Here is a 27,047-nt window from a genome sequence, read left to right on the forward strand (position 1 = left end):
TTTTAAAAATATGTATCATAAGTTACACTACCTAATGTTTGACTGTGTTATCATAATTTTCAGTCTTTTTGTTAAACCTCATCCTGTGGATAATTGTGTCAAAAATGAAGAAATTATGATTTCAACAGAGTATGTTTGTCAACTCTGATTTCATAGATAAGCCTATTAAAATTAAAAACAAAAGAAACAGAACACTGTAAAAATGGGAAATTAGAACTACTGAAAATTCCAAATTTATCCACTCAAAAGTTTCAAAGTAATTGCCTTCCAAAATAATGGAGCTCCATTTAAACTTAAAAAAAAAAAGTTAAGTAAGATTTTTTGATTTATAGACATTGCAAAAGACTGAGGTGGTAATGACAGAGCACATTACACAATTTTGTTCCTATTTTTAAAACTCTAAACCATTTTACAGGACCATTTTTTAAGCTGTCTAAAAAGCATAATGAGAATTCTATGCTTTTCTCTGTTACACTTGCCAAATGTCATCAAGGGCCTGAGTAGTGTTTTAAATTGCTTTTATAAATGAATAGTATAGCCAATCACCAGTTCCTAGAATTACTGAATAAATGAAGCAAATATTCAATAAGATACCACCAGTGTAATAAATAACAATCCTGGAGCCTTTTCAACAGATTTAAAAAAGGAATCATTTATTAAAACAATTTCTAAGAAATTTCATTAACAGGAATTGTTCTGCCTTAGTGGACATTACTATGAAGAGTAAAGCTGTCAGCATCTTCCTTCTTATTTTTTATTCACAGGCATTATTTAGTCAGGAAACACTTTTAAGGTTAAGAAAGCATTGAGCTGTGTCTGGAGTCAGAGGATACAAAGATGAATGAGACAGAGTCTCTCCCCTCCAAGAAGCTTTCATTGTGGAAAGGCAGCCAGCCACATAAACGGAAAGCCTCTAAACCATGTCTCAGTAGTTCAGTTAAGTTTGGGCCTATTAGAATCCAAGGGCTGGAGAGCAGTCTGGATGAATGGCTCTATTTGTTTGTCTGTTAAGGAGCTGCATTAAATCCCATACCAGTGAAATGGTTCATGTTAGTCATGCACATAATGAGTTAAGTGTATCACACTTAGCCTAAGTGATAATTGCAAGAATTAATGAATTGTATCATAACAAAACAAGAGAACTGGCAGAATGGAGTCAACCTGTGTTTGTTTTGATTTTTACTTTAATCAGGTATTAATGTTATTTTATTTTTTCAAGGACAATTTACATTTATTTGTTGATGACTCTGACTAAACATATTTCAAACACAGCAGAAGTTAGAGTCTGTCAGGTGAAGCCGTTTCATAACAACAGCTAAAAGTGATCCATGGAAAGTGACGGGAGCATCATCTCAGGCTGAGGCCATGGCTCTGGGCGAACAGCCAGTGGGTGGACCTGGTCCTTCTGGCCTTGGTGGGAGCCTCCGAGGATCTAGTTCTCATACTTGTGCTTGATGTGTTTCCACAGCTTCCCCTGGTTGATGTGTTCCTAGATGGCGCCCGCGCCTTGATCGAAGGCGCGCTCGAAGAACAGGGCGCCCACTGCGACGGTGAGGGCGAAGGTGGTGGTTCTGCGAAATAGCAAGGAGTACAGCCTCCCAGTTATTGATGGTGCCGCCATGTTTCTCCTAATCAGGTATTAATGTTAAAGAATGAAAGTCAGTGTTTCCTAATCTGAAACTTGTTTGTTTCTTAATAGTGTCTTTTTAAAAAATATATAATTTATTTGTTTGTTTACTTATTTTATTTTTAGAGAGAGGGGAAAGGAGAGAGGGAGAGAAACATCTCTGTGTGGTTGCCGCTCACTCGCGCCCCCAACTGGGGACCTGACGTGCTACCCAGTAATGTGCCCTGACTGGGAATCGAACCAGCGACACTTGGCTCGCCGGCTGACACTCAATCCACTGAGCCACAGCAGCCAGGGCTAATAGTGTCTTAAGGAACAAAAATAAAGATATTTACTAAAATACCATATTTTATCTACTGCATTTTTAGTTATACAACATATTTAAGTCAGGTGTATGTAGGCTGACCAATTCTTACAGAAATTCCTGCCAGAATTTAAAATGTTATTATGGGTAATTATCACTAAAAAGAAAATTAATCACATCTAATATTAAGATAATTAGAACAGGAATTCAAAAACTATGAGGCTGAAAACATATCCACAAAAAAACCTTGCACAAATGCACAAGAATATTCATGGCCGCTTTACTTATAATAGCCAAAAAAAGAAATAATTCAGATGTCTGTTTTAAGTGACTGGATAAACAAACTGTGATATTATGGTGGGTTGAAGAGTGGCTCCCCAAAAGATATGTCCTCTTGGAACCTGTGAATGTGACCTTATTTGAAAGAAAAATATCTGTGAAGCTATAATTAAGGATCTTGAGAAGAGATCATTCCAATTAGAGCGGGCACTAAACTCAATGACACTGTACATAGAAGAGATGTAAGAGAAGAAAGACACAGAAACAGGAAAAGACCATGTAAAGACAGAAGCAGAAATTGGAGTTAAACAGCCACAAGCCAAGGAACACATGCAGCCACCAGAAGCTGAAAGAAGCAAGGAAAGATTTATCCCCTAGAATCTTCAGAGGGAGCATGGTCCTGCCAACACTTTGATTCAGGGATTGTGTCCTCCAAAGCCGTGAGAATAAATTTCTGTTGTCTTAAGACACGAAGTTTGTGGTAATTTCTTATGACAGTCCTGGGAAACTAATAACAGGTATATTCATACAAACTGTGGTATACTCATACCGCAGAATACGATTCAGTAATTAAAAAAAGAATGAACTATGCAGGCCCTCAATAACATGATGAATCTCATAAACTAGTTGAGTGAAAGAAGCCATGTGCTCAGACATACAGATATGGTATAATTTTATTTATATGACATTCAAGAACAGGCAAAATTAGTCCATGGAAATAGAAATCAGAAGAGTGGTTAACCTCTGGGGTAGGGGTGGGGGATTGACTGGAAAGGGGCTTGAAGGCACTTTTTGGGGAATGAAAATGTTCTTCACCTTGATTAGAATGTTATTATACAGGTGAATACATTAGTCAAAAACTCATCGCAATGTACACTTAAGAGCTGCTACATTTTATTCAATGTAAATTAGGTCGTAATAAAAAATACTGAGAGAAAAACAAAACTACAAACAGCGAGGACTGAAATTATACACTAAGGCACTGGCGTTGGCCAACTACAGTCTATGGGCCAAATGTAACCTGCTGCCAAAAAATTTTAATGGAACAAAGCCAGGTTTAATAATTTACACATTGCCTGTGGCTGCTTTCACCCTACAAAGTCAGAGTTGAGTAATTTTTACAGAGACCGTATGGCCTGAAAAGCCGAACATATTTACTGTCTAGCACTTTACAGGAAAATTCTGCCAACCTCTGCACTAAAATTATAGTCTTTAACTATGTCTATAGCTATGGAGGTCTCTTGTCTAACATGGTGTAATTCTCAACAGTATGAACTAGCAGTGTTTGTTAAGACACTTGAAATGTCACCCCCCTAGGCACATAGGTGAGACTTCGAGTTAAATCTTATCATTATGATTCTTAGTGTATTAGTTCATTTTTATTTAATTTGCCATTTTGCAGCACTATTAGTACTTTACTACTGCATAGTCCAAAGTCATGGCCTTACATCCACATATGCATTAGGTCATATGGCCTCTGTGCAGTATGCTAGGACTTGAAGAAGTTCAGAACATGCCACCCCAAAATATGCCACTCTAGCATATTAACTATTTTGAGTTAAAGGCCCTTGAAATACAGCATATTCAAGAAAAATACTCCACTTTACTTATTTTTATTAAAGCAGAAGATGAAATTCCTGTATGAAAGATGTCCTCCCTATAGTAGAATGAAAATAACATTCTTATCACCAGGGGCAAGAAGTTAGGACTGAGAGAATTCTATACAAGCACACCTTGTTAGAATAATTCTTATCTTCTTTTAGCCTCCCCACATAGTTTAATTACTTTCCCAGTTGCCTCTCTTTGTTCAACCTAATAAAAAAGTAGGTTTTGCCATTTCTTTGGGTCTTCATTCCTTATGAAGGTTCCCATGTCATGTAACACTTATATTAAATAAATTGGTATATTTTTCTTCTGTTGCTCTAATGTCAATTTAATTCTCAAGCCCAGCCAAAAGGACCCTAAGAGAGTAAAGATAAAAATTTCCCTTCCCCACAAAACTTAACAGTTGATTACAGAGAAATGAAGGAAAGAACTAGCAACAGAGGGACTGGAACCAGCAGCTAAAGTGACCCCAAGGGTCCACGGGGTGTAGCTTAAGGAAGGTCTAGACAAATGGTTGGATTCTTGAAGGCACAGTTCTCAAATGGGTCTAATCTGATGGTCTAGGGACTCTCAGGTAAGAGTCTCTAAGCTTAGAAAGTCAAAATTATCAGCCAGATAGGGCTTTTCATTGCCCTTAGAATGAAAACCAAAATCCTTAAAATGGTCTCCAAGGTCTTGAATAATATGTCACTGCTTACATCTCAGACTTTCTTCTTCCTCTCCTGCTACAACTTCTTTTAACAGAAGGGACATGATTCATGTTGACCTTCAGAAGATTCTTTTGGCAGCAGTTGGGGAAAGGCTGCAATTGAGTAGAGCAGTTAGGGACCATTGGGAGTAACAAAATAATGAGAAATCATTTCATGAATACCTGAATTAGGAGAGTGATAGTTGGAATGAAAAAAATGATGAATTCCAGGATAAATAAAATATTTATTATTCAATGAAATACTATATAGCAACAAAAATGAACAAACTATGGTTACATACAACATGGATGAACATCACAAACATGAAAAAGGAGCAGAACACTAAAGGATATAAATGGTACAATATTTTCCATATGAAGTTCAAAACAAAAAAACTATGTTTTTTGAGAATACTTTTACATGTGGTTTAATGAAGAAAAGCAAAGAAACAATTATCAGAAGAGTAAAGACAGTAGTTACTTATAGGGAAAGAGAGAAGCATACAGGTGCTGATACAATTTTCTGTATGTATTTTATATCACAATTTAAAACAAAGTTTTTAAAAAGGATGATTTCTACAGAAACAGTTGAGGTACAAGTAATGAGGACTTATATATAGGAAGGTGGGAGAGAGGACTTGGAGTCAGCCAACCCTGGGTTCAAATCTTGGTTCTGTTACTTATTGGACAGTTATTTAACCTCTCTACACCTCAATTTTTATTGTGGGGAGCTAACAGCACTGCTATTAAGATTAAAGTTATCTTCTGTTTGATCATTTCTCCCTAAAGGGGTTACCCTTTCTGAGTTCATTAAATGCACTGTAATTTCCTGTGTCCAACTAATGGTTATGAGTTTTTCAGTTCCTTTACAGGTCAGGTGGTGGGGGTTTCTAGCAGGTGGAGGATAAACTGTCTGATCTCCTAGCCCCATGATTCACAATCTCCTGGAGAGGCCATGTTAAAACAGAGTTAGCTTCCTGTTCCTTACTCCTAGAGTTTATGATTTATGGGCCTTTATTGATGTCTGAGACTTTGCATTTCTAACAAGCTCTAACAGATTCCCAGGTGATGCCATTGTTATTTGTTCAGGGACATTTTGACAGCCACTATTCTGGCCCAAAGCAGATAGGCTGGCAAACTGGTATCCCTTCACTGAAAGGAGGCAGGAGATAGCTTCTTTGCTCTCAGGCTTTCCAAGTGCAAGGAAACGAGACACTCTTTTCTCAGCCATTAGGAAGGCAAGTGACTCTCTCTACCTGTGCAACCCTTATTCTCCTGATGGGATTTGGCTTTCCCAAGCTATAGACCTCATAATGTCTTGTATCTACTCTCTCCTATGGGTGGCCCCCGAAACACAGACTACCTCCAAGGGCCTCTAGTAATTGCTTTTAGTAGCTGACTTAGTGAAAAACTGGGGGGAGGGAGGGAGAGTAGGAAGAGGTAAAAAAATGTGTGTTTAAGACACTCTTTTCAGAAACTTTTTGCAAATTAAAGGAGATTTTTAAAAAGCACAGTGTCTGGGACATTAGGAACACAACAATTTTAGCTGTTATTGTTATGACTTCAACTTTCTTGATGTGCGTGTTTGCAAAGATGGCTGGCTGCATCATAACAGAGTATGTGGGATGAGCAGGTTTATCAGGAAGGTGATTAGTTTAGTTAGGAGCATTTTAATATATTTTTTCATATTTCTAAAGTTTAATAATTGGATGTAAGGTTAAAATTGAGGAATTTTATGAAACAGAGCAAACAAGTTATGTGACAGAGGAGACAACAAAATGTTTCTGGAGCTTCCTTTAGGAAATGGAGCTGTGACCCAGTATAAGACCTAACTAGGTAGAGGGTATTCCAAATCCTAGTAGCTGGCTGGCTCATGGACATTCCTTTTGAAGAGCAGGCAGTAAGCACATGTTAAGCTTGTGATGTACTTTGGCAGAAAATCTTGACAAACCTCTTTCTTTAAATACATGGTTCCAAAGATTCCAAACAAAGTTCAGTCTGAGCTTTAACTTTGCCTCCAGGGTGGGAACAGGGTGGGAGCAGTGAGATTTTGCAATGCCTCATTAAATATGAGGGCTTTGCTATCTGCAATTTCTTTTTGGCACATTCCTATACTTTGGATCTTAGCTATCCATTCCAATATTATTTCTATGGTTTATATATTTTCAAATTACCCCGAGACACTTACATATGCTCTATGAATTATACAGACCTCATGTAAAGTAAAAACCAACAACAACAATACTATATGAGTGTAACTAGAATTTATTAAAAATTACAAGATATACATTTATTTGTAAAACCTTAGCAACCATTTTTTTAAGGTTGAATTATGAACCTATAATTTAGAAAATCTAGTCACTATTCTTAAAAATGAAAATGCAATTATTAAACTTGTTCTTTATCATAAGGTTAAATTCAATTCAATGTGCCACTGGACCCTACAGGACACCTACTATATTAGGCCATGCTACCAAAACAGGGAGTCATAGCAGCTCTACCTAAAACATAGAAACAAACACAGGGAGGCTATCAAAATGAGCAGACAAAGAAAGGTGGCCCAGATGAAAGAACAGATCAAAACACCAGAAAAAAAAACTACACAAAATGGAGATAAACAATCTATCAGATGCAGAGTTCAAAACACTGGTAATAAGGATGCCCAAGGAACTTAGTGAGGACTTCAACAGCACAAAAAAGATCCAGACAAAAAAGAAGAATACACTAAGTGAAATAAAGAACAATTTGCAGGGAAACAACAGTAAAGTGGACGAAGCTGAGAATCAAATCAATGATTTGGAACTTAAGGAAGCAAAAGCAATCAATCAGAACAATAAGAAGAAAAAAGAATCTAAAAAACCAAGAATAGTGTAAGCAGCCTCTAGGACAACTTCAAGCGGCCCAACATTCACATCATAGTAATTCCAAGAGAAAAGAAAGCAAGAAATTGGAGATTTACTTGAAAAAATAATGAAAGAAAACTTCCCTAATTTGGTGAAGGAAATAGACATGTAAGTCCAGGAAGCACAGTCCCAAACGAGATGGATGCAAAGAGGCCCACTCCAAGATACATCATAATTAAAATGACAAAGGTCAGAGATAAAGACAGAACTTTCTTTTTTCTTTTTCTTCTGTTTTTTTTCTTCCTTTTCTTTCTTTCTTTCTTTCTTTCTTTTTTAAAGACAGAATCTTAAAAGCAGCAAAAGGAAAGCAGTTAGTTACCTACAAGGGAATTTCCATAAGACTGTCAGTTGATTTCTCAAAAGAAACTTTGCAGGCTAGAAGGGATTGGCAAAAAATATTCAAAGTCATGAAAAGCAAGGACCTACAGCCAAGATTGTTCTACCCAGCAAAGCTATCATTTATAATCAAAGGGCAGATAAAGAGCTTCCCAGATGTGAAAAAACTAACAGCATTCCTCATCACCAAACCATTATTATATGAAATGTTAAAGAGACTCATTTAAGAAAAAGAAGATCAAAACTATTAGCAATAAAGTGGCAATAAATACATGTATATCAACAACTGAACCTAAAAAACAAACTAAGCAAACAAGAAGAACAGATATAATCATGGATATGGAGAGCGTTTTGATGGTTGCCAGATGAGAGGGGAGTATGGGGGAATGGATGAAGAGGTGAGGGGATTAAGAAATACAAATAGGTATTTACAGAATAGCCATGGGATGTAAAGTACAGTATAGGAAGTGGAGTAGCCAAAAAACTTTCACACATGACCCATGGACATGAATAATGGTGTGAGGATTGCCTGAGGGACTGGGGTGTGCTGGGTGGAGGGGGGGAAAAGGGGGAAAAATTGGGACAACTGTAATAGCATTATCAATAAAATATAATTAAAAAAAGAAAATGATGTGGCAAGGTTGTTATACATGTCAGGACATGGGACTGATTAAATAAAACCGAATTTTCTATGGTTTCTGTGGGGAAGGAGAAAGAAAGAATGAGAAAAGTATATTTATATCATCCTTGGATGTTAGCACATGGTAGAAAAAGTAGTTTCCAGGCTTCTTTTTAGTTCATAATTTATTCCAACCCATCCCTTAATTTATTCCAACTCATCCCTGCATACATACTCCTTCCCAGCTCCTCATCTTCACCCTCCTTTAGGTACCCCCAGGTTTCTCCTAAGGTTCAATCTGTAAATCTATCTGTCCATGTTACACATTTCTTACCACATAGCTATCAGCATCCTGTACCTTGAGGGGAAATCTCATTGTAGTATGTTATGAAAAAAATGAAAAAAAAAAGTATTAAACACAAGGAGAGAGAGAGAGAGAGAGAGAGAGAGAGAGAGAGAGAGAGAGAGAGAGAGAGAGAGAGAGAGAGAGAACAAATTTTCAGGTATTAAATGTATAGAGAAATGGGTAACTGCCTTCTAAAGCAGACTTTAAATTGCTCCATGGCCACAATCCTTCTTCCCTAACTCCACATGATCTGCTGAGTGAGGTTGTTTTTAGTGGATCTGAGGGAGTGGGAGGCTCTTTTTCAAAATCTTTCAGGGTTCAGGATTAAAATTTAAGCCACTATATAAAGAAATTTCACTTACAGGACAGCCAACTCCTGGGTGGTCATAAACTTAACCGTTGAAGACAGGTACTTACTTTTTGGAGATTTCTTGAGGCAGTACATGTACAACATCCTTTGGTACCATATCTCAATACATAATCACTCATAAATTAAGATGTTATTCTTAGGTGTTACTAAATGGTCTCGCTGAAATTAAAATTCACTTGCTCTCCCTTAATCTTCTGCAAAGGTAGAAAATAACTGATCTTCCTTCTTACAATAAACCATGTATAATTAAAGATTCTTCATTGCCCTTTAACTTTATCTAGTGCTGGCTAAGCAACCCTATAGAACCCAAATTTTTTAGTGATATTTTACTTTGGTGTTAATACTGATAAATATTGTTTATTTAGAACTGGAACAATTTCTCAACTGTACACAAAAGATGTGGATATTCTGACTAAGATCTTTGGTCTTCAAATGCCATTATTAAAATGTAGGCATCTGGATTTCAGATACTTCTTTGGTTTTATTTGAGGAAATTATTTTATAGCCGATAGGTTTTTGGGTGTAATTTTTGGATTTCACGTAAGAACTATAGCCACAAGCATTGTCAGTCTCTAGTATGACAAACGAATCACACTGGCCTTTTCTGCGTTACTTGTATAATAACATTTCCGTATGAATGTGTAGCACTAAAAAAATTAAAAGTTTAGAGAATGAGTCATTTAAAAATTCTGTTTACCTTAATTGATTACTCTTGTCCAAACTCTTCTAGCACTACTTGGTTTATTGAAGGCACCTAAGAGAGTGCTGACAATTCATCTGTCCTGATGTAGACTAGTTGAGTCATGAGATTTAAATCTGAGATATACCCTATGACTGGCCCTCTGAATCGTACAGGTAAGGCGGGGTTTGAGGGCGCTGGGCGGGCCCTCTTGCAGTACCCGACCACTGCCAACGTTCTCTTTTAACATCCTCTTTCCTCGAGGACTTCAATAATCTATAAAAGGTAAGCATCTCTTGAAGGGTAACTGTAGTCATTTCCACTTTGCTCAAAAAAGTAAATGCCCATCACAGTAGAAATCTCTACAGGAATAAGAACCGGAGGTGGTGGTTCTGGTGGGAGAGCCTTCATTCGGCACTTTCTTTCACGTTATAAATCCTTTCTCCTGTTAGTGGGCCCCATACATCCCTCGGCTTATTCCTTAAGGCATCTTCACCCTTCCCAAAACAGATATTGTGAGTAGAGTTTGTTAGAAGGAGCTGGGCTCTCTCGGGGTATTTGCTGTTTGGAGCTCTAGCTCTAGCCGCCCAATAGGTGTCTATCTTCAGCCTCTGGTAAGAGGCTACATTTTTACGGACTGCAAAATAACCACTCCCTTGCTTAAGTGTCTGTAGAAAGCGTGGTATTTTACTGGCGAAATATTCCTGCTCGCCGTCTCACGTGCACATACAACGCTCGGAATCCCCAGGTTTGGCTCCGCGCCTAGCGTGGCTGGGCTTCCTAGTACTGCAGACGCCCCACCCCCCGACACCTCAGCGCGTCTCATTGGCCATGTCTTGCGTCAGCCTTGGCTTCTGACTGGCCACAGCTCCTGTTCGTCTTCGCGGCAGTAACATTTCCGCATCGAGGGGGCTGCTCCAAATGGAGGGGGAGGGGAACTATTTAGGAGAAAGTAGGGGGGGCTTAAGGTATCCGGAGCTAGCAGCTGGGTGGGCGGAGGGGTTAGCAGCTGGGTTGCAGCTGCGGACGAAGGGATTCAAGGTGTGCATATGTGAGGGGACGGAGGGAGAGAGAAGGGTTCCTCTGAGGTGACATTCTCTCAGCCTGCAAGCCTTCTTCCTGGGGCGCCAGAAACACCCCCAATTTCCCAGCTGCTAAGGAAGAGGAGGAAGGTGGGTCTCGGTGGCAGTTTGGGAGGGGTGGGGGCGGGCTTCCCTCCACCCCCTAAGAGGGTGTGTTTCCCATCTGAGATATGTAGAGCCTTTGTCCTCTTCTTGCTGTATGGCTCCGGAGGCCGAATTTGGGGTTTGGAAGAGCGCTGGTCAGGAGGGACTGGAATGTGTACGAGGAGTATCAGGCCTTCCCGGGCTCTGGTCTGTCGGACTCCGGGTGGCACGCAAGTTCTTCCTTGCGGGCGGCTCCCTAGTGCGCCGCGGGGGAGGGGCGATGTACCCTTCGGCCCCTCCCCTCTGGTGAAAATGTATCGGCTGGGGTTTCGCGGCTCGGAACGGGTAGGCGGGGAGCTGGAGGCCCCGACCCGCCCGCGCGGAGAATTCTTAGCACCTCCTAGTCCCAGAATATTTATGGACTGGTAAAAATGGTTGCTTCTCCCCACCCCACCCCCGCCGGTCTCACCCGCCTCTCCGAACCCTTCTTGGGTGGGGGTCGCTGTTGACCGGTTTTGCAGAGAACTGGCTGGAGGCTGGACAGCTTTGAGGAGGAAGGAGAGCCAGGAATGCTGCCCGCCGGCGCTTGCAGCGGACTAGCCACGGAGGGCGTGGAGACCCGGGGGCGGTGAAATAGCCGCTGTAGACCCGCCTCTTTCATTGATGAAATTTAAGTTCGTGTGCTTTTTACCTTTCCTGGGAGTCTCCAGTTGGCCCTCATTTGTGTCAGGAGCGCAGTGGAGACCAGAGTTACCAGCATACTCAGTCGCACCAAGTTTTTGTCTTTGGAAGTGGAGGTTTTCTTGTTTTTTTTTTTTTATTTTTTATTTATTTATTTTTTGAGGTAGTTTTAATCGCTTTCAATAAATACTCCCTTAAGTGGCTAAACATTGGAAGAGGAGAAAGAACACGTCGGTTGTTAAAGAAGGGAAGGAAATCACTACCTGATAAGCGTGATTTCTCTGGAAAGTAACATATATAAACCAGAGTATTTTAATAAATCCCTAAAATGTCGAGATTTGTACAAGGTAAGACACGCTTCTTATCTCCTGGGTTGCTTCAGCCGAATTTGAGAGGGCTGGTGGGCAGTTTGGAAGTGAAAATGTTCATCTCAGCTACTATTTGCGGAACCTTTTCCTTATATTGACATTTGAGCTGCGTTGAACTGCTGGGCTGGCGTTTCAGATAGGTAGAATTTATACCCTTGTGCTCTGCTGGGTTTAGTTCTGCCTCCCAGAAATCAGGTTAGTAGCACTCTAGCTCCCCGGGATAGTGATTGTAAATGATGATAACACAGTATTTTGACTGCTGATTAATCTGTTTTCTGTTCCCGATCGAAGTTAAGGTAACTGTGCACGGACCAAAAGGGGAACTGGGAGGGCTGAGCGAAGGCAGGTGGGTTTTGCCAGGACTGTTGGGGGAGCTTTAGTGTTGCTCTCAGCTCCTCCTCCGTTTGTGTGCTTGGTTTGAGTCTCAGATTAATTTATTGCGAAACCGAGAGTAGCTCATAGAAGCTGGAGGTCATTTCAGCAGAAATGACTTTGCTGCATTGCCGTGTTTATTTTTTCCTTCTTTAAAATCTGCAAAGGTTATTAAGGTTTCTCTGAAATTTGAAAATTGCCAAGATCTACATGTGTATTAAAAAGGGTTTAGGGAATGACTCTCAACTGATTTAAACAGTAACATTGTGTGTATGTGTGTGTACCTTGTACACTTTTGGTGCTCTTCAACCTGTCACCAGTTTAAAGCATAGAATTTGCCTTCTGGTATGCAAGTAAACCGTTTTCTTGCAGACCCCAGAATATGAAAGATTCAGCCATCTTGCTGAACACACTACACAGCTAGTACTAAGTTCACAAACACTTAATGTGACTCTCAATAAATGTATATGTACTTTAAAAAAAAACTGTGCCAGGAATGGCCCTCATTTGACTCTGGGAATAAAAATGCCCTAGTAAGTTTTACATCACTTTATTAACTCTTATTTGAGTTTTGTATAAAAAAGTGAGAGTTTGATGGCCTGTCTTATTATGGAAACACAGGACACATGCCTGCTTTTAGCACTAGGCTCAGAAATGTCACTTGTCATTTGGCTTTCAAATTCATGTTATACCTTATATGCAGTGAGAGATGCTTCTTATGTGCTATTGAATAAATGTCTTAGTCAAAAATAGCAAGGCAGAAGTAACTTAGAAATGTGCTGGTTTTGTAACAGCAACAACAAAGTTTAATGACCGGAAAACCAGTATTTTGCAACAATATGCTAGGTAAAATTGGACAAGTCACTTCTCTTTGAAAGCTAAGAATATTAGTTCAACTCTAGCTGTTCCTTGTAGCTGTGCTTTAGAATAGCTCGCAGAAGTGCTGCGTGTTCGCTGATTTCACAGCCTTTACTGTTTGTTAAAGGCTAACTGTCTTCAGGAGATTTTAAATCAAGTAGCAGTACCTAACAGTTGCTGTGAATGTTGTCATTCCTTTCTGTTATCTACTTTTTTAAAAAAGCTTTTTATCTTGGAATACTTTTAAATTTATAGGACAATTGCATGTATGTCAAAACTAGGAAATTATTATAGGTACATTACTACTAACTAAATTAGACTTATTCAGACTAGTATTCCATGACTCAGTTCAGCATTGTGTTTAGTTGGAATACACTTGTGCTTTAAATGGTAGTTTTCCTTTTAAATTGGCAGTTTTTCACAAAGAGATATCACTCCCCCACCCCAAATTAATGTGATTGTGTGCCTGTTTATCATTGTTTAAATTTTGTACTTAAAACCCTGGCTGGGTGACTCAGTTAGTTACAGTGTTGTACTCATACGCCAAAAAGTTGTGGGTTTGAGCTGTGGTGGTGGGGGGGGGAGGGTCATACAGGAAGCTTCTCTCTTTAAAATCAATAAACATATACTTGGATAAGTATAAAAAAAAATTTTTGTACTTCAAGTGTAAACCCTTTATATGATAAATTAACTCTGTTGCTCTTATAAATGATAAATCTGATTGGCTAATGAGTTAGCTGTCTCCACAGATCAGTTTACAAGTGTAAGGATTGGGATTTTTGTTTTTTAATTTTTTTTAGATCATCAGATTTTTTTATCTTTGTTTTGTAGTACTTACTGACTGGTATTTCCACTTATTGATACATAGGTTGTGCCACTCATAGGGCAAAGATTGAACAACTATTAGGCCCCTAACTGTTTTCATATGTTGTATCATTTAAGCTTTACAAGAGCCCTGTGAGGTAGCAGATGTTTATATTGACCTTACAGCTGAAAAAATTTAAGTTTCTTGTCCAGAATTCACAGCTAGTAAGCAATGAAATTCATATATATGTAGATGTGTCTAAAACCCTTGTCTTTTCCAGTACCCTTTGCCTCTTACATTGAAAACTTATCTAAGTTGTTTCTCCTAGACTGTCAGTTCCTTGTGGTCATGGAATCATATCCCTGTGGCAAATTATCTTGTAGTGGGTGGTGCTCTATAAGAATTTGTTGTGAATGGTAAATAAGAAATTCAGCACTTTCCATGTACTTTTTAGTAGGTTAACCTACATTTTTGCTTGTAGGTTTTTATTTTTTAATAACACCTCTTAAGATTACATAAATTTTGAGAAAAGTAAAAGAGTATGGACTTAGGTTTGGACCCTGTTGCTAAGAAGTGACCTTAGTTGCCTAACTTTTCTGAACCTCAGTTTCTACTTATATAAACGTTGGGTATTAATACTTACACCATAGGGTTATTGAGAAGCTGAAATGAGATGGATCATGTGAATTTAGTAGTTACACCTTCAGTGGCCAGTACTTTTTACTTTTTAAAATTTTCTTTCTTAAAATGACAGTGGCGTTTCAGGTAGCACTGCCACCATAAAGATAACCACATGTCATCACCAGAAATAAATAGAAACAAGGTAGGTATGACAGGTCTTTATTTTCCTCTTCCAGGTTTGGTATTCAAGCCCCTAGCACTTGGGAGCTGGTATGTTTAACAACAGCAACAAAAGTGGGGGATATAGAGGGGAAGCTTAATAGTGATTAAATACATAGTTGGTGACAGTTTTAGTTTCAGTCCAGTCAACAAAATATTTTTTGAGTGCTTACAAAGTATAGTGTATTGTAGTGGGATTTCTTGTGTATCTCTTATGCTGGGAACTTGAAATTCAGATGTGTTGTATACACCTATTTTCTGAATTTCCTGGAAATTGGGGTTGCTATACTTGGCTGACTGTCTTCCCCCAAACCTAGGCAATGTGTTTTTACAGGAGAACTGGGCATCTCCATTCTCAAGTGCTTTAACCATAAGTTACAAGGTAAAAATGTTCAATTAATAAAACTATTTAATGTCGATAGGAGAGTTCTCAGTATATATTTCTTGGCCAAAGAAGGTTCAGCTTTCTTTGGGCATCTCCCAAGTCTATGTTCCTCAGGCACTAGAGATTGCTTTTCATAGGAAGACTTAATTTATTGGTTTTACGACATAATACCCTAGTTGGTTGTACTTATTCTGCCCTCAGGTCACCTTCTGCCTGCCTGTGATACTACTACTCCATTTGCTAGGTTTCTCCCCTTGAATGGGTTGTTTCAGGCCCCCCCCCCCCAATTATTCTAAATAAGTGTGAGTACTAGTTGAATGAGAAGGGGCTCCTTCTCACAGTTGGAGGTACCAGGGGTAATCAGCAGCTATGACTTTTTGCCAGGTTTGTCATTCCATGCCATTTGGGATTTTGCTTTTTTTAAAATTGTGGCTACTATGAATCATCTTCCTACATGATTTGAATCTTATAAATGGTGCAGGGACTATTGTCATCTAACGAGCTAAGGCCATGTTATGTGCTTATAATATTAGAGGGACTTTTTAAAAACTTTATAATAGACCATTATCTGAATTACATAAATGTCTCTTAATGCTCTTAAATTGAGGTACTTTCTTATATTTCAGAGGAAACCATTTGAATGTGTTCAAAAATATTTGAGGCCTGTCAACTTTCCCATTTGTTGGAATTCTCTTTTTATGACTTTTTTGGTGATGCTTGTTTGGTAGATGGCAGCTAGCCAGGGAGGATTAGCTGAGCTTATTATAAATAGAGGGGTCTCAGATGAATACAGGGATGAGAAACATACTGGTCCAGGTTGTGGAGGTCGGACCATGGCCTGGTTCTTTTCAAATCCTAAAACCAAATGTAGCTTGTTGCTGATTATTTTGAGGACTAGGATGCTTTTAGCCCAGAGGGATTGTGGTATAGATTTGAGGCAGGACTAGAGGTCGCAAAGCAACAACTAAGACACATGCCTCATTTTTAAAAAAATGTGGCTTAAGATTCATTATATTGCAAGAGAGTGAGGGATTTAATTAAATTCAGAATCACAGTTATCAATGGAAAATTAAAGGTAACTCAAAATAAACAGTTAAGCTGATGAAAATTTTGTTTTTCAATGTGGATCTTATAATCTCTGTGGTCAGACTTTGTTCTTGTTAACTGGGTCTTCTAGTAAGGTGGATGATTTTCATTTGTGAAAGCCAACTAAGGGAAAAAATTGACAAGGAACATTAGAGAAATAAGAAATACTAGCTGGTACACTGCTCAATCGTGCCATTTTAATATTCTGAAGATAAATTGAAAAATAACTCTGAGGAAATTACTTTAAGACATTAATTTTTGGACAGTAGGTGTGTTATTTTTTCTTCATAGACAATTGTAATTTTAATTAGAATAATAGGATACTTAATTTTACAGGAGGAATAGTGTTAGTTGGCCTAATAATGAGAATTTCCTAGGCAAAGAGAATAATACACTCTAGTTTCCCAGTTCCACCAAGTTGTATTTGGTACTTTTTGTCGAAGTTCCCAGAAAGTCAGATCTCCATTTTTGAAAAGTTAATAAAAACAAATATTTGAAAGTCAAACCAACTCTGGATTATGTGTAAAAATGAATAAGAGTTGACTATGCTAACTTTTCATAATGCTATTTCTTTTGATATTGATGCCAGTGGACAATTTTCAGCAACATTAGAATAAAATTGTTGGGGAGATTCTCTGAGGGTTTTTGATTGCTTAGGATCTCTGTAGAAGCTGGAGTTTTTCTAAAGACTGGTGTCCTTTTGACACAGTCTACAGTTTCTTTTCTACAATATATTTCAACTTGCTTTGATAGCGTTTGAATTGTGGACATCGTGGGTAATTTAATGGATTGTTCAGACACAATGACTATTAGTTGACTTAGACCTCTAAATTCTATCAGGCATGCATCTTTTTATTAATAACTTATTAAATTCTTTGAAAGTTGGCTGCTAAGTTACTGAAAGATAATTAAACTGTGTATTTTGACTGGGCTTATGTGGGGAAAAAGGGGATAATACTTCAATTGAAAGCTGTTTCCCAGTTCTCTTGATTGGTAATGCAGGCATCTCCTTTAGTTTGTTGGATGGTAATTGTCTAGGGCTCAAATTCCGCCTCTGCCAACAGTTCCATTGTTTATTTTTCTCAGTCATTGCCAAATGAAATTGATTGTACCCCCAAGCCATTTTGATAATTAAGGATTGTTTTTGAGAATCATGGAGAAACTGGCTATGTTGTCTTAGTTAACTTACATAAACAACAAAATGTTTCATTTTCCAAAACACTTCTAGATATTTGTAAATTTTTTGTATGTAAATCGAGTTTCCTGTTTCTCTGTGATTTCATTTGTAGCTTAAAAAATACTGTTCATTGTATTCATGTACATAAAATAATCATGTTATGCCTAATCTACTTTTTAATTATTAGTCAACAAATTTTAAAAAAAATAGTATTGTAGGAGGTACTCCCTTTAACAATATCACCACTTGGTCCTTAAGATAATTGGCATTTGTGTTTTCTCTGGTTGCTGCGGCGAAGGCTGATGTGATGTTTCCTTTATGTTATAACCCTGCCTTGAATTTTAAAACGTCCAATGGGTGCAGGAAGACAGAATAACACAATTCTGTGCACTGTTTTGGGTTCATTTATGCCAATGGTAAAATGCTTAGCCTTGGTAATGAAATATTTATAGAGTGCATAAAAGCTTTCTTCAATTTTTCATTGCTTAGAAAATAAACTGTATAGAAGGAAAAGTTGAAGAGCATAAGAGAATGCTTATTCTGATATGTAGTTTTAACCTCACATAGTAACGTCACATAATAGACATAGTGAGTTTTTGCCGAATTTCATTCAGATTTGGTGGCATACAGTAACAAAGAAAGGAGAGACCTTCCTCCAGGAAGAAGAGCAGGGCACCAGGCGGCAGGAATTGGATTCCAGTTTAGCACTTCCGCTGTGTCCTTAAGATGTCAGCACCCCTCCTTGCCCCATTTCATCTTTAAGATAAGGGAATTGGACTCACTCACTGACCATATATATAAAATTACAGAGCAGGCCTGCCAAATAAGTTTTTGGTCCTTGGTGGTGATTTTCCGTTATATCCTTTTTCCCTCCTCTCAGCAAACGAGTGTGATAGGCTCCTTGGCATGCCTTCTTTCTTATCATCCATTAAATTTAATGTCTAGTGTTAACTAGTTGATACATCTCTTCTGAGTGTTCTGTTTTCAGAAGTGATATTTTCTGTTTTTGTTTTTTATTTTTTAGATTTTCAGAGCTACTTTGTTGTATGAGAGCAAAGTTATTCTTAATTATTAATGAGAAGTCTGGTTTAGGTATAAATTGTAACAGTTAAATTTTGTTTAGGTAAGCAATGTATGATTAGCGAAAATGTCAATTAGCAAGGGACTCTGCATATTCAGTGCTGGAGTATTGAAACAGTTCTCAAAAGCCTGGTACCTTTTTTTGTTACCAAAAGGAATTTAATAAACATTCATATGTATTTAAAGCTGAGTCATTTAAAAATATGTAAATGTAAACTCTCATATTATGCTATAGTTTACAATCTAAAATACTCAACATTGACTTTAATACTAAGTGATCATATAAAATCAACTTATTGATTTTTTTTATGTGGTTGAATGGCATGGACTTTAACTTTTCCATATTTTTCCTAAATTAAGCTAAGCCTACATATAATTGCCCAATTTGGGAGCTCCAGTGGCGCAGTTAACACATGGTACTTAAAATTGCCTGATTTTGTTTAATCACTAGTTAGTAAAAACATTATGCTTGCATATATATTGGATAATAAAAAATTGAAAAGAAATTTATGGGTCCTTTTGTCTAGATCATCTATCATTTTGGAATTTCTTTGACCACGTCCCTGATGCTTGACTAATAAAATCAGCCTCTGCTTGAGAAGCCTTAGGGACTTCACGTACTCAGGACATAGTCTCTTTTCTTAGCTCCCCTTTCCCCATGACCAGAAATGGCTCTTAAGTACTTCCTATATTTAGCCTTATCAGGCACTACCTTCATGAGACCGGACTCTTATCTTCTCTATCTGTACCCAACACATAACTATCATAATAGGCTCTTCCTTATTTAATAAACATTACTTGAGCATTTACTATGTCTCAAGCTCTGTGTTAGGCAGTGGGAATACCACAGTGAACAAAATAGAGATGATTTATTCTTGGAGAAAGAGACTGTAATTTGTTGGTTAAATAGACATTGAATAAATTTGTTAAAGTTTGATGTTATAAAAGAGTGACACAAGGATCTACCATGTGACTCTGTAATGGGCAACTTTGTTTAGTTTAGAAAGATTTCTGAGAGGAGATTACAGTTGAACTGTGCCAAATGATATATTAGTGACTACTGAAGTCACTAATATAAGAATTTAAGATTTCCCATTTATTTATGCATTATCAGGTGTGTGTAAACAGGTGTGTGTATGGTGTGCCAGGTGCTGAGGTAGGTGTTGGGGGTGGAGTTGAATAACATAATTAACGTAAGAGTTGTGGCAGAAAGTAAGACCTCTTTGAATGTTCAGAAGCTGCCACCTAGAACACTAGGAATGCCACTCCCAAAATAGCAGAAGTTAAAAGTCACAGAGTTTGAGCCTGAGGGATCAGGTTTCCTCGAGGCTGGGGTGATTCTCATGATTTTAGAATCCACACTAGACTATTACTTTCTATTTTTTCCTTCTCATTTCTGCCTACCCTTCTCTAAAATCATTGAATGACACTTGAGGTGTGTGTTTTGGAACAAACTTAAAATACTTAAGATGCTTTTAACTTCATGGAGCAGAAAGATACCACCTCAGCTGGCTTAAAATATGAGGGACTTGTATCACATGAGTCTTGAAGTAGGGTGTTCCAGCATTGGTTAATTCAGTACAAAGATTGCATCAATCTTTCCTTCCTTCTGCTCTCTTAAGCATATCTTTCTCATTCTTGGGCCAGCTTTCTTTAAGCTCACTAAATGGCAGAAGAAACTGGAGGTGATAAATGAACACATACTCGTTATGTCCAGGGGTAGAAAAGGTACTATTTCATCTCATGTGTTTCTTTTTCTCGGTGAAGAATGTTTTTTTCCCAAATCCTTTGACAAACTACCCTCATTGGCTCACTGGCCAGAGTCATACATATTATGTTCCATGATTAAACCAATCACGAGGAAGGCTTCAAAATCTGGGCCTGGTGCCATTTCTTAAGCACATGGCCTTGGGCAGAGAATAGGTGACAGAAAAACTTTGGGTTAGGGAGAAGAACAGTGTGCATGGCTACTACAAACATATTAAGGTGGAGAATAATCTGTACCAGAGCTACTCAAAGCAGTATTGGCAGCACTTACTTATTACAAATGCATCTTCTCCCCACTCCAGACCCACTGAGTCAGAATCTTTGGGAGGTTGCCCAGGGATCTGTGTTTTAACAAGCCCTCCAGGTGACTTGTAGGCTCATTAAAGTTTTAGAAGCACTATTGAGATGTCATGAAAGGATTAGGAAATTGCAGCCTTTAGGCCTTCTGCTTTAGCATTTTCATTAGCTTTGGCTGCTCAAAAGGGGTACTTCAACTTGGTTTTAAAGACATGCCTAGCTAAGGAATTGCATATATTTCCCATCAACTGAGGAGGAGTGGTGAAATGATTAAGGTTGCAGTTTAGGGGGAACCAATCCATTCTGCTTGGTACCACCAGATTAGAGTGACAGATGGGCAGAATAGTTACAAAGCTGCTTTCAGTATGACCAGGTGAGTGAAAATGAGAGGGAAATTTGGATAGAAGAAGTGAATGGAATTCAGTTAAGAAGTATAGTGTTGGATTGGATGTAATACTCTGGGGAAAGCAGGGAAGAGCCCATTGTAACTGAGTTTCTGGGTCACCTAAGTTAATGTCATGGAGGGCAGGGAGATGGATTTAGGCTATTTGGACATGTTAAATTTGAGGTACCCAGTTGAGTATCCAGGTGCAAAAGGTCTAGAAGACTATAGGGAATGTGAGCCTGCAGCTCATGAAAAAAAGATCAGGATGCAAGGCACATATTTGGAAGTTATTAGTAAGGAGATGAGTAAGGGAATAAGTGAGGGAAAAATGGTATGGGGACAGAATCTTAGAAAATACAGGGAGTAGAAAAAGAATGGAAATTGAGGCCTAGACAGAGATGTAGAAGAAGATGTGGGATAATATTGGGTAATGAAATCCAAAGAAGAAAAGCTTTTCTTGGAGGAAAATTAACAAATAACTGTGTTTTAAAGGACTGGAGTGTAACCCCAGAAGAGGATGGTTAGCTTTAATTGACCATAAATCTAGTCGGTATATGTCTTTAATTTTATTCATGATTATTTCCAGTTAATACTATATTCTTGGAGTTTGACATTTACTTGGCTCACAAGTCATTTCCTAGTTTAAAGTGAGCTCTCCAGTTCTCTAATTTTGAGTACATCTCAGTGTGGGTTTCCAAGGAAGGCTGGGATTCTAATGGATGAAATGAAATACCTGAATTAAGAAATGAAAACAATCACTTGTTAGATTGAATGTCTTCTACCCCTTGATTTATTGCTTTTTCTCCTTCTCCTTTAAATAAAAAAAATTTTATTGTTGTTGGCTCCAGTTGGATAGAGGAAAGTCCATGATGTGGAAATTTTAGTTGTATGAACAAGGAAGAATTAGGAAATTGAGGTGGGAGAAAACTTATAAAAATAAGTTAGTATCTGTTCTATCCCAAATTGACTAACTTGTAATTAAGTCAACCAAGACAATTCTAGTAATCCCAGTTTTATGTGGTCGGGAGTTTCCTTTTTATCCCGTTGAGTATAAGAAGACATTCTGATAGAAATGCTTTTGGAGGAGAGTATTATTTAGGGTTTTTCTGCCATGATTAAAAAGCTAGACTAGGAGAAAAAAATGAGCAAGATATTTTTACCTCATTGTGTAGGACTGAGACTTAGCGTAAACTGGCTTTGTTTCTGAGTTCCATATAAAGCCTACTCTGTGACCTTGGATGAGTCGTTTAAACTATTTCAACTTCATTTTCCTTTCTGTAAAATGTTGAGGGTAAATTAAATGCTCCTTCTCATCTCTAAAAATGTTTTGACTTATTAAAGTGAGTTAATGAAATATTTGATTCCTATTCCATTGTCTGTCGAAAGTCAAGGAGAATCAATTCTCTATTGCTTGGAAATGAGGGGAAAAACATTTTAGGAGGTTAGAAATCTTGCATTATTCAGGGGATACTTTAATTGACCTTCCATTAGAAAGTCAGCTGTCATTGCCAGAAGTGTAACCTGAGAATGTTAAAAGTCCAAGAAGACTTCTAATATCTGTACTTCTTTCCTACCCAGAAATTCCAGACATTTCTTAAAAAATTCAGGATGGAAAAAGAGGTCACTACAAAAGGAAATGGTTTCTAGCTCTTTGCCTCCTGGTCTGTGCAAGATAGACACTATTCTTGATTAAATACACTTTTCTTTATTCTTGAATATTTTTTATCCTTAAAAACCCTTCCTTAGCCTCTAATCACTTAAAAACAGAACTTCAGAGTTGTACTTTCTTCAGGGAAAGGAGAGGGAAACAGCTGTGGAATGGGGTGGACAGGCGTGTTGTAATATTCTTTTGTTGTGTAAGCTGTTCATATTTGTAGAGGGGGTAGAAGGATTACACATAGTTTTTCGTTTGCATTTGGTGCTATGTCAAACAAATGGGAGGAATAAAGGTTAAGGCTGTTTGTCACAACTCATGTTTGAATCTGTGTTCTGTCTTTTTGAATCAGTGTTTCAAGGTTGAACCTACAACAGCTGGCAAAGATCACATGTAATATTAAATGTGAGCCTTTCAGCCAGCCTTCTTACCTTGGCTTGATAGGGAGGATAGGGTCATGGGTTCTATGCCTTTGGACCTTAAGTCATGTACGTTGATAGGATATTGTTCTGCCAAAAGTCTTTAAAGTTTGGTGTGGGTTCTTTCTTTTCTTTGTTCTTTCTGTTTTTTTGTTTTGTTTTTTTTTTTGACTGTTCTCATGTAGACAAATCTCAGACAGCTATTAGAGTTATTTTTAAATTTAACAGTTACATTTAGTTTTATCTCGCTTTGGCATTTGCCCAGAACATAAGTAAGTTAAATGTTTCCATCACTATATTTTTTAGGAATGTGACTGGGAATGCTTGCCTTTGGGATCTAACTTTAGCAACAAAGCAGCAAGTCTGTAGATATCGTTGAGTTAACAAACAAACAAACAAAAACCTTATTTTTAAAATCATTATATAGTAATTTCTTAATCTATTTTAATAAATCTGTGTCACAGAAACAATTCATGTGTTCTTTAATTTTTTAAATTGATTTTTAGAGAGAGACAGACAGACATGGATTTGTTATTCCACTTACTTATGCATTCATTGGTTGATTTTTGTAAGTGCCCACAACCCTGGCATATTGAGACAACACTAACCAACTGAGCTACCCAGCCATGGTAATTCATGTGTTCTTTAATTTAGAGGTTTTAAATTTTTAGATTTTGCTTCCAAATTATTTTCTAAACATTAATACAGGAGTTGGCTTAAAGACTGGGAAATGACAGCCCAGGTATACATGGGGTGGCAGGGTAGAGGACTTAGCCTGTGACAGATTTTAAATTACAGCTATGTTAGCCAAGGGATGAACATGTGTGGTTGATGTCACATTAACTCTAGTTTAAAATCTTTCAAAGGAGGTTATTAGTTACCTGTCATAGTTATGCAAACATGCTCATCCATTGTCATGGGTTTTTACAGGTTACAATTGCTACTTACTGGTAGCAACTAGTAGCTACTTACTAGTTGAAACATATCTTTAGGTTGTTTATGGAACACACACCTATGTGTTTCTTACGGTGTTTTTTAGCTCACAAAAACCTTGTTTATGAACCACAGTTTGGATCACTTTGGTAGTTTTACTGGAGTCCATAAACTTAGTTATATAGTAGTTTATGCCTGTAAAAAGAGCACAGTTAGAAAATGGCTATTTTAGGATTAGATGGTGTGCTCTCATCAAATATCCTTTTACTTTCCTCTTGGATTTGAATAATGGAAAGTGTATATAAAATATTTTTGGAGAGCTATATTAAATATCTCATTTGTTAACATTTTTAGATATTAAGGAGAGAGAGAGGCTGTTTATATTAAATAAATTGACTCAGGAGTTAACATAATATACTAATTTCTGCTCTCAGAATTATCTTGAAAATATTTATTATGTTGGCTTTAATTCTGTTTGTATAAATGTTCCCTGGTGCCCAACTAACAAGTGAAAGAATTTATGGTATGTGAAATATGATTCTGCTAAATTAGCCAATAGTTGTAGAACTAATTAGTTATCAATGAAAATATTTGAACATAAGCTTCACAAATACATTTATAAAATAAGATTGAATTAGGTAGGTATTGAGGGTAAAGGGGGAGGTGAACAATAATCTGATTGTCCCTTATTTTATAAGAAATAGACAGGATAATTACTACCTAGATACTTAAGTGTGTAAAACATCTGTATTGGCATTTTTCTCACAAGGAACTTGGGCCTGGGATGTTTTATTCTTTTGTTTTTCTATTTTTGTTTTCATCTGAAAGCCTTTTCTGTCACTTTTAGTAAGACCCATCTGTCACAGAGATGCCCAGCCATGCCAAAAGCCCTGATAGTCTGTCTGACAAAAATAAGGACTGAAAAGTCTTGGCTGAAATTGAGGACCAGGGTAGGGAAGCAGTCCCATGCTCTTCTTTTAAAGTAAAAATTTTGATGCCAGGGAAGTTGAGGCACCTTGGAATTGCCATTATCTGTCTCTCAAGGGGTTCTTCTAGTAAGAAATAATGAAACTGGAATGGCTCTCCTTCTAAAAGGGAAAGGTTTTTAAAATTTTCATCTGGCCTGGAGGAGGGAGTTAGACCCCTTCAGTTATCTTATGATGTAGGAGTTCCGTAAGGGAAGGTTCCGTTAAACATATCCTTATTAACATTATTCCAATTGTTCTGATTTTTCTCCAGCCTTGATGGCTAGGAGCGAAACATTAGTAGAGATGGAATTATGTACTCAAATAAAGATTAATCCTTTTACTTCCACCTGCCCCATCTTCCCAAAGGTGTTTAGTATTTCAGACATACTAGTAAAGCATAAAGATGTACCAAGTAGTCAAATTTGAGCACATGTGATTATATAGTCCGAACTGACACTACTGAAATTCTGTGAGAGGATGATGGGTCTATAGAGTGGAACCCTCTTCATTTGCTGGAACCCCAGATATAAATCAGTTATAGCTTTCCAGCTGTTTGAATGGGTATCTGATTTTTCATTTGGTGCTTTTATGTTTTTGTTTTAAGATCTTAGCAAAGCAATGTCTCAAGATGGTGCTTCTCAGTTTCAAGAGGTCATTCGACAAGAGCTAGAATTATCTGTGAAGAAGGAACTAGAAAAAATACTCATTACAGCGCCATCTCATGAGTTTGAGGTAAGGACTGTACAATGTCTTTACTTTCATTCATCTGCATGCTGAATTGCCATTGCTGTTGCTGGTCAACCAGTTTAAAATAAGCGCAAGATGTAATAAGAACATAGAAAAAAATAGGATTGCTTAACAATTAAGGATTTTCAACTTTTGGCCATTGTAAAACCATTGTCTTTTCTTTTAGTTCTAGGAAGTTTCTAAAATCTAAAACAATGAGAACAAAACTACACTTTATTTTGTGTTTTGATAACATTGGGTGGAGAAATGGATATCAATGTTCAGTTAAAATTGTGAAAATTTAGTTTATGAACTATATATCCTGCATACCTTTTCCAAAGAGCCAATTCTAATAGAACTATGCTACTTGTCAACTCTTGTATAATAGACATCCCACAATAGGCAGTGTGTTTACTTTTCTATTTACAAATCAGTAGATTATCCTTTTCCTTTTTGTATTTCAATTTGTACTTAATGTTTTGAGGTTAGCTGTGTCTTGTTACTTTTTTTCTTTTGGTGAAGATTAATTCACATTAAAAGAAGCAGAGAAAGATATTGGTGAATAAATATAGAGAACCATTTGAAATTCCCATGGACCATATAGTGTTCAGATTACATGATACTGGTGGGAGATAGGGAGGATTATTTGCTTGTATTCCTTTAAGTGTGGTTCCTATTAGGTTTTCCTTCCTTTTTAGTTTTAAATTGGGGTATAAAAAAGACTTCATGTTCTGATAGTATAAGAATTTCGTTGAATGGTATTTTAAGTGTATAATATGTATATGGTTTTATTAAATATTAAGCATTCTGTTGTAATAATTATTTCTGTTTTCATAGCACACTAAAAAAGACCTTGATGGATTTCGTAAGCTGTTTCATAGATTTTTGCAAGAAAAGGGACCTTCTGTGGATTGGGGAAAAATTCAGAGACCTCCAGAAGATTCGGTAAGTTTTTAAGTAATATGTAGGAAAATTTAAGACATTTAAGACATCGCTTTAATTTTGGGGGTATACTCTAGGGGACCTGTAAAAAACCATCATTCACAGAAATATTGCTTTGTATTCACTGTTCCCTCTTGCTGAAACTGCAGAGATAGCCTTCTACTGTGTCCTGCTCTGTTAGCCCCTCTTTCCAATTCTGCAGAAGACTTATGGAAGTCTGATCTCCCTTTAAATACTACCTTGTAACTTAGTATCCCCGATTATGAAGCAGTTCTTTGGAAAAGTATCAAATGCATAGTAAGGCTTCATATGTGTTCTTTTCTTCCTTCTCTCTCCCATACCATCTGTTTTCTTACTGTTTGTAGGGTCATAAACACTAAGT

General features: G+C 37.4%; 1 protein-coding gene and 1 pseudogene across 1 annotated transcript in view; one reads left to right on the forward strand and one right to left on the reverse strand.

Moving 5' to 3' along the window:
• Positions 1-1,215: 1,215 nt before the first annotated feature.
• LOC150006059 (cytochrome b-c1 complex subunit 9 pseudogene) lies at positions 1,216-1,624 on the reverse strand (annotated as a pseudogene).
• A 9,658-nt stretch (positions 1,625-11,282) lies between these two features.
• The window catches only part of UGP2 (UDP-glucose pyrophosphorylase 2), a 56,905-nt gene continuing 41,140 nt past the window's right edge, over positions 11,283-27,047 (forward strand). The window contains exons 1-3 of the mRNA XM_090281385.1: positions 11,283-11,950; positions 25,602-25,729; positions 26,561-26,668. Coding sequence (XP_090137511.1) covers positions 11,932-11,950; positions 25,602-25,729; positions 26,561-26,668 — 255 coding nt within the window. The 5' untranslated portion in view covers positions 11,283-11,931. The remainder of the gene's footprint in view (positions 11,951-25,601; positions 25,730-26,560; positions 26,669-27,047) is intronic.

This window comes from Furipterus horrens, unplaced genomic scaffold (genome assembly GCF_987537825.1).
Source record: "Furipterus horrens unplaced genomic scaffold, mFurHor1.1.pri manual_scaffold_6, whole genome shotgun sequence".
Taxonomy (NCBI): Eukaryota; Metazoa; Chordata; class Mammalia; order Chiroptera; family Furipteridae; genus Furipterus; species Furipterus horrens.